This window comes from Microtus oregoni, unplaced genomic scaffold, assembly GCF_018167655.1.
Source record: "Microtus oregoni isolate MIOR12 unplaced genomic scaffold, Mior012 000033F_ref0000390, whole genome shotgun sequence".
NCBI lineage: Eukaryota > Metazoa > Chordata > Mammalia > Rodentia > Cricetidae > Microtus > Microtus oregoni.
In genome coordinates, this window is record NW_024543092.1 from 22,345,626 (window position 1) to 22,357,919 (window position 12,294).

General features: G+C 48.3%; 1 protein-coding gene across 6 annotated transcripts in view; it reads right to left on the minus strand.

The window, feature by feature from the left end:
• The window catches only part of Pde10a (phosphodiesterase 10A), a 449,138-nt gene extending 437,713 nt beyond the window's left edge, over positions 1-11,425 (minus strand). For 3 of the 6 annotated variants that reach the window (XM_041680083.1, XM_041680085.1, XM_041680082.1), the window contains exon 1: positions 10,865-11,425. Coding sequence is in view for 2 of the 6 variants with exons in the window: in XM_041680081.1 (XP_041536015.1) it covers positions 9,515-9,620 (106 nt within the window). In the remaining 4 variants the exon portion in view is untranslated. Of the gene's footprint in view, positions 1-9,514; positions 9,888-10,864 lie in introns of those variants that run through there. The other 3 variants (XM_041680081.1, XM_041680080.1, XM_041680086.1) reach the window with 2 other exon arrangements.
• Between the last annotated feature and the right edge of the window lie 869 nt (positions 11,426-12,294).

Here is a 12,294-nt window from a genome sequence, read left to right on the forward strand (position 1 = left end):
CCAGCCCCAAAGACAGAAGACCACAGCTGCCATGTCCACAGCAGCTTTGGCCTATGGGTGTAGTAGCATTGTTTGTCTTGACGTTTGTGGTGGGTTTTGTTGTTATTGTTTTGTGGTTGTTTTTTTTTTCATAATTCATCTTCTTTGATAACTTGGAAATGTTTTTCTTCAGTAACATAACTGTTTAACAAAACATAGCACATTTGCTTTCAAATTGTCTGTCCAAGATCTCCTGAGTAAATTGGGAGCATGAGGTCCTTGGAAGAGGGTTGAAGGGGAGGGGAGAGGCAGGGAGGGGAGCAGAGAAAAATGTAGAGCTCAATAAAAATCAATAAAATTAAGAGAAATAAAATGAACAAAATTGTCTGTCCTGTAAACCAATTACCACATAAAAGAATTTTTCTCGTGTGTGTGTGTGTGTGTGTGTGTGTGTGTGTGTGCGCGCGCGCGCACTGGTGTAAGCTCCTCTGGGCACGGGAGGACAAGAACACATTGGTTTGGGGCTGGCCACCAAGTCCCAGCAATCCTCATATCTCTGCTGGGGTAATGGGCACACACAGTCATAGACGACTCTTTACATGAACACCCTCATGCTTGAATCAATTATTAAAAGATTATTAAACTAGCTTGCAAGACTGGATGCGGCCTCTCCCTGCTCAGCACTGCTGTCTCTGAGGTCACCGCATCCTGACTGACATCTCAGTTGTGCCTGTGCCTCTACCGCACCTAATTCCAGACAATCACAGTGATAGGCAAGGCAGGGATAGAACTGGATGAGACTGGTCTTAAGGGGCAATGTCAGCCAGAAGTAGTTATGTGTTAGACTGACACGTGGTACAGACCTTTTCTCTGTATGCCATGGCAAATTTGTCTCTGCAATACACATATAGACACTTACAATGTCGCTAAAACAGATTCTGCATTCTCTCAACCATTGTTACACAGGCGTGTTAGTTATAATTTTATCTTTTAAAATGCACAGTTCTTTTTTATTATAGACTGAGACACTGACATCTGTTGGGCCCTAAGTGAAAATAGACAGGTGACAATAGCCCATAATCTTTGCTGAGTTCCCAGGTCCTTGGTGACACCAGGTGAGAGCCAGAAGGCAGGGTCTGTGGGCAACTGAGCTGCTCCATTTGAGTTCAAGGAAAGGGGGGATACAGCGTAAATACATCTCAAGGATGGGGCCTTGATGGAACTTGTGGGGAGGAAATTGCCTTTGATAGCATAATCTTATAGCCTGGAGGTCATCAAACCCTTGCTAACATTTCCAAAAGTATTCCAAGACCCTAGTCCTCACGGACTTGTGGGCACTGTGACTGTGTGTGTCCATCCCAGCAGCCTAGACAGGAACCAGTCTGCACTGGTGCTGTTGGCAGAACTTGCTCAGAGACAGTTAAGAATTTGCTATAAGTAACCCAAGACCCTGGGGTCTCCTAAGGGTCACCCCTCCTCCTCACACTACACGCCAGTGACATAATAGATGACATCACTCCTGGGCTCTGAAGTCCTCATCGGTCACCTGCTAGTCAGGGCCCTCCTATGCTTTTTCTCCCCCTGTCTGCAGCAACCGAAACCGTCCATGACAGAGGCCTGTGGTGTGCTCCTCCAAACGTCAGCTCTCTGCCGCAAACAGAGGGAGTCTGGAGTGGCACACAGCTACAACATCTAAGATAACAACCAGAAGTCCCCACATCTTCCCAGCACCTGGCACTTCAGTATGAGATCTATCTCCAGAGTAAGGGGTGACAGAAAAGCATATTCGTCCCTTTCGACTCTACTTCAAGGTTAGCCTAGGTTAGCCACAACAGAGACCAGCAAATGACTGTCACTATGCCTCAATGCATGAGTGCCTCAAAGAGACAAAAATCAAAGTCCCAACTGGGGAAAGGACAAAACATTTGTCCTCTCCTACTTAAACTCTGGACAGAGATTCCTAAATCTGGAGGGTCTCTCCAAGGAGACACAACCGCCCAGCCAGTGTCCACTTGTAGCCTCGGGGACAGCCCAGCACCTTTCTCCTTAGCTCCAACACTCTAGTCAACAATGCAGGTCCCATACGCAACACAGTCGCGCTCTGTGCAGCAGGGAGAGATGGCTGCTGTCTCCGTCAACCAAAGTCATGTGTGTAGTTATATTTTCTTTTGTTCTGGCCCCACATCAGAGCGCCAACATGATGTCGGCTGTTTTCCACTCTTCTGGATCTTTGCTCTTTGGGGGACCCGCCACCCAGCTCCCAAATAAATCACACATGGAGTCTTATTCTTTCTTGTGAATGCCTGGCCTTAGCTTGGCTTGTTGCTAGCCAACTTTTCTTAAATTATCCTGTCTACCTTTTGCCTCTGGGCTTTTACCTTTCTCTCACTCTTACTCCGTGTCCAGCTGTTGGCGGGTCCCTGATGTCCTCCTCTCCTTGTTCTCTTGTTCCTTCTATGTATTCTCTCTGCCTGCAGGTCCTGCTTATCCTTTCTCCTGCCTCACTATTGACCGTTCGGCTCTTTATTAGCCCATCAGGTGTTTTAGACAGGCAAAGAATCAGAGCTTCACAGAGTTAAACAAATGCATCATAAACAAAAGCAACACATCTTTACACCACCAAACAAATGTTCCTCAGCATAAACAAAAGCAACACACCTCATAATATTTACCAATGCTTGCCTGCCAATACCTATTTTTAAAATAACTCTAGTTTATTATCAAGGTTCTTTACCCAAATTGAAAATGTTTCCAAACTGAGGTGTGTGAGACACATCTGGAACTTTCTCATGAATAAAATCTGCCAATTTAATGCTAGACAGAGCCAGATGTCATGGTATACTACTGTACTCCCAGTGCTTGAGAGGTAGAGACCAGAGGGTCACGAGTTCAAGATCATTCTCAGCTACATAGGAAAGTTAAGGCAAGCCTGGGCTGTTTAAGACCCAGTCCTGTTTCTTTTTCATTGCTGTGGTAAGCATCATGACCAAAAGCAACTTTCAGAGGAAAAGATCTATTTCATTTTACAGATCACGGCCCACCATACGGAAAGTCAGGACAGGAACTCAAGGCAGGAACCCGGAGGCAGGAACTGATCCAGAGGCCATGGAGGAGTACTGCTTACCGGCTTGCTCAGCTGCTTTTTAATATGTAACCCAGACCCACCTGCTCGGGAGGCACTGTCTACAGGGAGCTAAACACTCCCACACCAAAAATGTATCAAGAAAATGTCCCACAGACTTGCCTGCAGGCCAATCCATGGAAGCAGTTCCCACATGACCTCACTGTGAGTCAAGAAGAAAAAAAAAAAACGATTATTACAAAATGGTCTATGGAGTGCCTCTTATTCGGTTGTGGTTACCAGTCCATGGGACAATGCCTCCTGATTTAGACAGGCTCTCTCCCTGCCCTGGTTAATTCTCCTTGGAATTGCTATCACAGACTCTCCCAGGATCTGCTTTATTGATCTCCAGGTTCTTCTCAATCTAGTCAGATTGATAATCAGCACTGACCACCTACAAACCCTCTCTAGGGACTGGAGACATGACTTGAATGTTAAGAGTGCCAGATTCTCCTGTAGCGGACCCAGGTCCCATTCCCACACAGTCAGAGATTCCTAGCACCCCCAGGGTGGCGTACAGCATTCCATAAATCCAGTTCCATGGGATCTGAGGCTTTTTGCCCTCCAAGGCCATTGCACTCACGTGCATGCAGGCAAACACTCAAACACATTCTTAAAAATCTTTTAAAAATTATTTGTGGATTTAATCTTTTTATCAAAGGCTGTTTATATTTTGAATATTTTATCTACTGGTTTGAGGGAATATTTGCCTTGTACCCCAATTCTGACATCCCAGGTGGTACAGATGTAAGATAATTGGCCTTCAGAGGCCTTGACAGGGGGAATCACACCTTTGACCTAATTTCTATATCCAGGATTCTAAAACATATAAATTTATATAGCCATTCAACTAGTATTTTCTGCTTGCTTACTACATTCTTTATTAAAGCGAAGGGCTATTATCTTGAATATTATTCAATAAAGGCTTAATTAAATCTATTATGGTATGCTGTACCATGGAATGACATGCAGACAAATTTTTAAAAACAAAGGTCAGGCTGGAGAGATGGCTCAACAGTTAAAAGCGCTTGCTCCTCCTGCAGAGAACCTGGGCTCAATTTGCAGCACTCAGATGGCAGCTCACAATGGTCTCTCTGTAACTCCAGTTTTAGGGGATCTGAGGTTCTCTTCTGACCACCAGGCATGCGCATTGTGGGCATAAATAAAAATATCACTCAAATGTATACATCAATCTTTAACAAAATCAAGAAAACAAAGTAGATCTGTCTATGCTGATAAGTTCCAAAATACACAAGTGAGTCAACCAGGATGAAGGAGAAAGTGGGGAAGGATGCCGTGTTACGGTGAGCCGTCACCTGGACAGACATCAATGTGGCTGACCTTAGGGCAGGGTGGGAGGAAGCCATATAGCACAGCTCTGTGCATCCTTCTGAGACGGTCATGTGACTGCTACCTCACATTCGTCGGGGAAGAAAGGGGAAAGTTAAAGCGCTCATAACGGGTTTTTTTTTTTTTGAATGGTTGAACATTTTTTTATTAAGTATGATTCTCCAGCTAAGCAGGTGAAGCTAATTTCTGCTTACTCGAGGAACAAATACTCCCTTTGTATTGTTTAGTCTGTCCACAGAAGGGCTAGGAGGTAGCATTGTTGCATAACCCTCCTGTTTCTTCCCAAGGCTGTTCTCCCTGGGGAGAGGGGCAACTGTCAGGAGCACACTGGGGATCTTCAACTCCTGGGTTGCTTCTTTGGAGGGTGGGTCAAAAGATGACCTCTGTTGTAGCTCCGGGATGCTCAGAGCTGGTCCTCTAAAGCAACTGTCTTTCCAGTTGCTGGTTTTTCAGGTTGTCTAATCTGTAGAGAGCATTTGCCCACCTCTCAGAGGGATCTTCGTTGGCTTCCCCTGTGAGGGGCCATCTACCCTGGAGTGCAATTACGGCTTATCCAGTCTTCACACGCTATGCTTACAGTGTAGGGACTCAGTCTCCATTCCCGAAACTCACCTCCCTCCTACAGCATCTTTGACCCCCCCCCATGACAGTCTCCTTTATAGTGTGCAGCCAAAGAAGCTCTCACAGTTTTTTTTTTTTAAGTTTTCAAGGCATAAAACTGGTTCTACCTAGCACACCAATAGTTCTGGACTCCCCCCCAAGCCAACCACTCACGATGATTATACAAAAGCCATCAAATCCACTGTCACTCTGATATCCCAGATATTTCCTTATGGGAAACCACCAACTTACTTCTGTCATTGATCCAAAAGACATGCCATAGCAGAGAGCATCATGGTTCTGAGACTCCCGGGAATGCAAACTACAAGCAGGACCTTCCCAGGCCAGTCCTGTGCACAGCAACCAGGGTTGTCCCATACCTGGTTCTAGACACCAAGAGCACAAGGCCAGGATCTCAGCGACATCATCCTGAACCAATCACATCTAAAGTGGAAGCTCTCTAGTTTTTAAACACCTGTGACAATAATTTAATACACTACTAGACAGTTGAGAAGCCATAAGCCATATGAGGAGAAACGGAGGTTAGAATCTGAAGACAGAACGGCAAAGCCCTGGGTAGCAGAAAAAGGGGTGATGAGCCCAAGGGAACCCACAGGGGCTGAGAGCAGCGATCTGAAGGGAGGTACCTGGGGGAAATGGGGCTCAATGTGACGTCAGTGAAGAGTGGCAAGCGATACATTGTAATTAAACCAAAGTCTCAAAGTAAATTATAATGCTTTGAATAGAAACTCAGAGGAAACAAAATGCGAACAGAAAAAATGAGGTCTGTTCTTATGAGATCAATAAATACAATGGTGCAGCCTGCTTATCAGAGGCACGTTGCACACAGACTCCAACGCTTCCATCAGTTTCACGAGTGACTGCCGTGGATGGTGTACTCTTATGTCTAAGTTCAAAGCCATGGAGAAAAGTAGAAACAAAAGTATCCTGGCTGGCTTTCTGTTGCTGTGGTAGACAGCAAAACCAAAAGTGGCTTGAAGGAGAGGTTTGTTTCAGCTCTCACCTCCCAGGCCACAAGTCCATCAGTGAAGGAAGTCAGGGCAGGAACTCAAGGCAGGACCTGGCATTGAGGTCATGGAGGAAAGCAGAATCTATGGCTTTGCTCACCTATCTTCCTAATACAGCCCAGGCCCACCAGCCTAGGGAGGGTATCACCCACAGTGGGCTGGACCCTTCTACATGAATTATCAACCAAGAAAATGACCCATAGATGTACCCAGTAGCCAATCTTATGGAGGCACTTCTTCAATTGAGGGCCCCTCTTCCCAGGTGTGTCAAGTTGACAACAAAGATTAGCATTGCCAAAATAAAACGAAGCTAGCATTGTTAGATTGCGTATCAAATTTCTCTAAATCATTAAGACAAACGTTGTATGTGGCTATTTTCCAGGAGTCTCAGTACATATGCTGTACTTGGAGCCTGCTGGAAACTACAGGAGAACTATATTCTGACCATGATTTCTTTTTAATGTGTACAGGTGTTTTATCTGCATGTATGTCTGTGCTCTTCATGGATGCCTAGTGCCCTCAGAATCCAGAAGAGGACTTTGGATCCCCTGGAACTAGAACTAGTTATAATGTGGGTACTTGGAATTGTACCCAGATCTTTGGAAGATTAACCAAAGCTCTTAACCAGTAGGCCATCTCTCCAGCACCTCTGACTATGATTTTATAGTCATATACACACATTCCCATAGACTGAAGCAAAAGAAAACCTTCAATAGATACCTCAGTGAGTGTTCAGACAAATCTGTGATGTATGCTTCATTTCCCCCTTTTAGCCAGTTATTAAGATAGATTTACCAAGGATGATGAGAAAACCAAATCACCTATGTTTAAACCCCATGACCCAATATGACCCTAATCTCATATTCCCAAGAAACTTCCAAGGAGTAGGCATCAGCACAGGACCTGGCTCAGCCCCCCCCCACCCCAGCTCTGTGGTGAACCACACACTCAGCATGCATGTGAAGAAGACGCTCAAAGGAGTGGTGGGGTCTGTTCTTAAGTTCAAGTCCCGGAGCCACTCGTTCCTACAATGCTATATGCTTCAAACTTCAAGTAGAGATGCTGGTACACGATCTTCAAACCAGTGGATACCACCCCTAAAATGCTACCTCCCGTTGCTTCAATTCAACACCGACTTATACTCTGCAGGATTGGAATGAACAAACACATTGCCTTTTCATTCACTGTAACCTCAGGGAAACCCTCAGGGTCAAGGTCAGCCAGATCCTTCTCTGGTCTTCAAGAAAGTCATCAGCTTGACCTAGATTCCAACAGGAACACAACAGAAACAGCTGTGACGTGCCACTGACATCTCACCCACAAGCGAGGGTCATGTGTCACCACCACCAGCTGTCACTCAAACCTTGTGCCACTTAATGTCCCTTCCCTAATTGTCAAAGCAACAGTCGTATACACATAGGACCACACACCATGTATACACAGAGACCTGTTTCTCACTCTCTTGCCCTGTGCATGGCTTCTAAGCCACACTCCCCATTTCCCACCCAAAAGTATCCACAACACAATAGTTGAGTGCTCATGCCCTCAAAGGTTTCTTGAGTTCAGTGTCTTCAGATGAACAACGCAACTCTTTAGGTAGAATCCTGACTCACCCAGTTCAAGGGTCGCCACAAAGTCTTTAAGTTTTAAGGGCTCAGCAAAACCAACGTATTTCAAAGTTATGATAATCTCCGACTGCTACAGACATAGGTACATTGCACTACCCATTGTGATTGGCAACGCCTTCCCTGTAGAGCCCCATCATCTGCAAAACAGGAATTCTATGCAGCTGGGAGCACAGGCTCCCACAGCAGAGGTTCTTGTTTTGTTCTAGTTCTACCAAAAAAAAAAATATAGATGAAAAATGTTTGTTAAAATATAATACTTGTTTCTTCTTTTAGAACTGGCAGCCATACATTCATCAATTACGAAAGTAATGTAACATGTACCTGGGTTGTTATTTACCATAACAGTGAGATCAGTTCATATAGACATCTTTAGTTCTTGTGACAGAGCAAACTTAGGCCCTAAGCAATAATGAATATAGAATTGATAAATGTGCTGGACGCTGTGGTGGTATGGAGTCATTCCCCTGCTATGAAGTAAAAGCATCAACCATTCAAATAAATCCATCTGAAGTTCTTACCAATTACCCCTGCACCCAACAAAACTACGTAAGCAATGCTTTAGCTTGTTGGACACTAATAACTGAGCAATAAATCATCAAAAATGCACAGTCATTAGAGATCACCTCTTTTGTGGTAACTGGGCAGGATCAATCAACTTTCCCTAACACTCAAATGTACCGAGCAGGGAGAGCCACATCCCAACCCTTGGTTTCTCGATTTTGCAGGAGAGCCTTGCAGGTTTTGAGTGCACACAGCTCCACCTTCTCTGCAAGGGGAACTTTGTACCTCCATGCCCACTGTGACATTGAAAGAGATGGACCAAAGACTCCATCTTGGAGCTAGCAGCCATCTGATGCTCTGCCTCTGGGAGCCTGCCTCCATGGGCTGGCGACAGGGAAGAGGCAGACAAGCAGAGCTGCTCTTTTCGGCTGCCCACCCATCTGGGTCCCATCACCGGGGTGAGTCTTCTCATCACCTGATCTACAGCTTAACCAAATAAAAACTCATCAGCCCTCCTTTTCATTTTACCTCCAACCCAGAAAAAGGCTTGACTGCATCATTTGGGCCTCCTTTTAACCAAACCCAGAATGCTTTAAGTGAAATAAAAGGTGTCTGTCTAGGTTTCTTTTATGTGGAAACCAGAGATCCAAGTATCACTTTTGTTTCGTAGGGAATTTTCCATCTTTACTTTTTCTCTGGTATCTTTCCAGGCAGAGACGATCCCAACTGCTTCCCTTATCCATCTCCCCTTGAAATGCATCACTCCATCTGCTCAACCCTCACCTCCAACTTCAGGAGGACCGAGGCCCTGCCTGTGCAGAGGATGAAGATTCCTCATGACGCAACCCTCAACATCCCTGGACTGGAGAAGCATGGGAAAAGACAGGGGCCCTCACTGCTGTCCCCATCGGCAACAGGCACTGGGGAACATCACCAGCACCCCTCCCTCCAGATCGAGGGTCCTGAGCACCCACACGGGCCATCTGTCCACAGGATAGGGTCTTCACCCAGTGCACAGACAACAAGGCAAGCAGGGAGAGGAGGCGGCCAGCATCCTCAGTCAGCCCTTCCTGGCTCCTCCTGCCTCCTTCCCTTGCCACCCAGCCTCTTCCCCAGTGTGCCCCAAGTTCGCAGGGATCTGGGTCTCTGGCACCAGCCTAGTCAGCTCTTCTGCACCCCACCCCCAATTCCCCATCTATGGGTAGGTCTACCCAGTTGCTCTGAAGACTGGGGCATTCCTGTGGAGCATCTCAGCTCCTAAGCTCTCGGCATGTGCTCAGTCCTCTGTCTCCTCCCCCTCCCCCTACCTGGCTCCTCGCTGCTGCCCCCAAACCAGGCAGTGGGTTCCTCCTCTGGGAGCTGGGGTTCTCCTCCACCTCCTCCGCCCTCGAGGGCTTTGCGCTTCTTCGACATCTCTGCCCAGGGCCTGGGGTTTAGGGGTTTTCTTTCCCCTCCCCCTGGGCCCTCCCCTCTCGGAGAGAGTGAAGGTGGGGTTAGGTGGAGAGGAAAGGGGTGGGGAGAAGAGGCCAGGGAGGGAGAAGGAAAGAAATTACTGCCTCCGAAAGACTGGAAGGTATCTGGAAGGCAGGCAGGAGAGGCAGAGACCTGTGCTGAACCCCCAGGATTGCTTCCATCAGTGTGGCCCTACTCTGGAGCTCTCCTCTTCCTCCTCCTCCTCCTCCTTCCTCTCTCTCTCTCTCTCTCTCTCTCTCTCTCTCTCTCTCCTCCTTTTCCTTCTATTAAAAGAGTGAGATGAGAGAGGAAATCAAAACCCAAGAGGAGAGGCTCCTCTCTGGAAACCTCAGAGCTTTCCAGCTAATGTGGGAGGGGACTGGGTAGGGTACTCTCCCTCTCTCTGAGGACTCCGGGTCCTGCCTGGCTGTGAGGAGCCTGTGTGTGGCTGTAACGGAAGGAACCACAGGCAGAGTGAGGGATGTTTGATTGGGATGGTTGGGACATGGTTTCAATAGCTTGCCAAATAAAAATAAACAAAATGCTACTGAAGACAACAGAGATCTTTCTGACACTGGGGATTCAGGACCCCCTTCTCTCTGATGACCTCATGTGGTATCTGACAAAAGAGACAGGGATGACTGTGGATCGGCAGGGATGGTCAGTTCAGGGACCCTGCTGAGGACCTGAGACCCGGCAGCAGGAAGGAAGGAGGAGGTTGGGGTGCACTACAGCCCTCTCTGAACCACCTCAAGAGGCACCTGCCGGCTTGGCTATGCAGCCACTGCAGATGCAGCTGGGGCGCAGGGGGCTCTGAAACTTGAGCTCAAAAACTCCAGAACCCTGGAGTGATGAGCCTCAGGCTGTCGCTGGGCACTGGGGTTGGCAGCAGGCTTTTCCTCACCTCTCCCTCAAAGCCTGTGTCTCTAGCGTGACAAAGCCCAGCGCTTTTCGTTTCCACTCTTCTCCCCATTCACCCCACGGACATTCACAAACACCGCACAGGGCTCACGCACATTTTCTCACTGCTGGAAAGCTTGCCGGGAGATACATGCTGGCAAGGATTTTTATTTTTTTTTTCTCCTTAAGTAGAAAAAAAAAAGGTTTGGAAGTAAGTTTTCTTTCTTTTTTTTCTTTTCTTTTAATCCATCCCCCGTTGGACTCTTAGTGGTTAATGTTAGATTTAAAAAAAATTATCAACTTACCCGCCAAAGTGTGCTCCAGTACAAAACTCCTTTCTGCTTCGTTTCCAGTTCACAAAATCAAAGCGGGGCGGTGGTGATGGGTCTCTGGGAACGCTGGGTCCAGGCTCCATCCAGAGTTGCTCAAAACAAGTCACCAAACCGGAGTGGCGCAAGTTCAGGACCTGTCCAAGACGCTGGCATAGGCTCCATGCAGCAGTCTTATTCCAAGGGCTTCGGGTGCTCGGAGTTTCCGCGCTGGTCATCTCGCCAAAAGGGGAGAGAACTCTAACAAAGCAGGAGGGAGGCTACCCTCTCCCGCCTGCCTTGCTGGGGTCCTCGGGAGAGCCTTTCTGGGGTCCTCGGGAGAGCCTTGAGGCGCCAATGAAGACTGGTCCATCTCAGCTCAGCCTCTGGACAGAAGCAACTTTAGGACCCACACACCTAGGAGTAGAGTGTGTCTACGAGTGTGCATGTGTGTGTGTTCACGCACGTGTGCGCGTGTCCAACCTGTGTGCCCGCATATACTTCACTTGGGTAGGGGGGGTGCGTGTGCTACGAAGAGCCACTCACTCTCCCTGGCTGCTGGAACTTAGAGAGTTTTCCTTTAAGCCAGCAACGCTGATGCTTGGACCCCCCCCCTCCCCCCGCGTCCAACAGGAGGCGATGACGTCTGCAGCCTCGTTGCCAGAGCAGTCCCCAAGCGGCGGCTGCTGTTCATTGACAGGAGCAGAGGCTCGGACGTCAGCAGCCGGACCTTGGCGACGCTGCTCCCGCGGAGACGGCTCCCACCCCCGCACCTGCCAGCCCGCGGGGGAGGAGGGAGTGAAATCAAAGCCGCGGAGGAGCGGATTGGGGCGACGCTGGGGCTGCGGAAGGGGGGTGACTCGGATCTGCCCTCTTTGTCCTGGAGCCCCGGAGTATATAAATAGTACAGTCTCCAGCCAGACTTGCACCCGCTCTCGCACGCCCCCACGTCCCCCTCCCCATCACTTTGTGACGGGTTGGCACTGCGGGAAGGGAGGCAGGGGGCGGGAAGCAAGGAGTGGAAATAGATGTTGGGTTTTTTTTCCCTCTTCCCATTCATAGATTCGGCTGGAGTTATGGGGCCTCTGCTCTGGGAGTCGCAATGAATGGATGGATTCCTGCGCGCCCCGGGACCACCAGGTCCGCTGAGGCGTCGCTTGCACAGGGGGCGCTCTTCCATGAGGGAACTGGCACACTTGTCCAGGCACACAGAGACTGCAAACCACAACCCCAGGGAGGCCAAAGGCCTGTCATCTCTCTCCCCTCCTATCCCTCCTGGGTTATTCCCTCCCTGTGAAGCTCGGAGGCCAAGCAATCCGCTGAGCTCGGAATTTGCCCACAGAGGAGCTCCCAAATGGAGCCTTTGAGAAGGGACTTTCTGCAGTCTGGACTGTGACAAAGGCAAAAGGAGCAGCCACATGATGCAA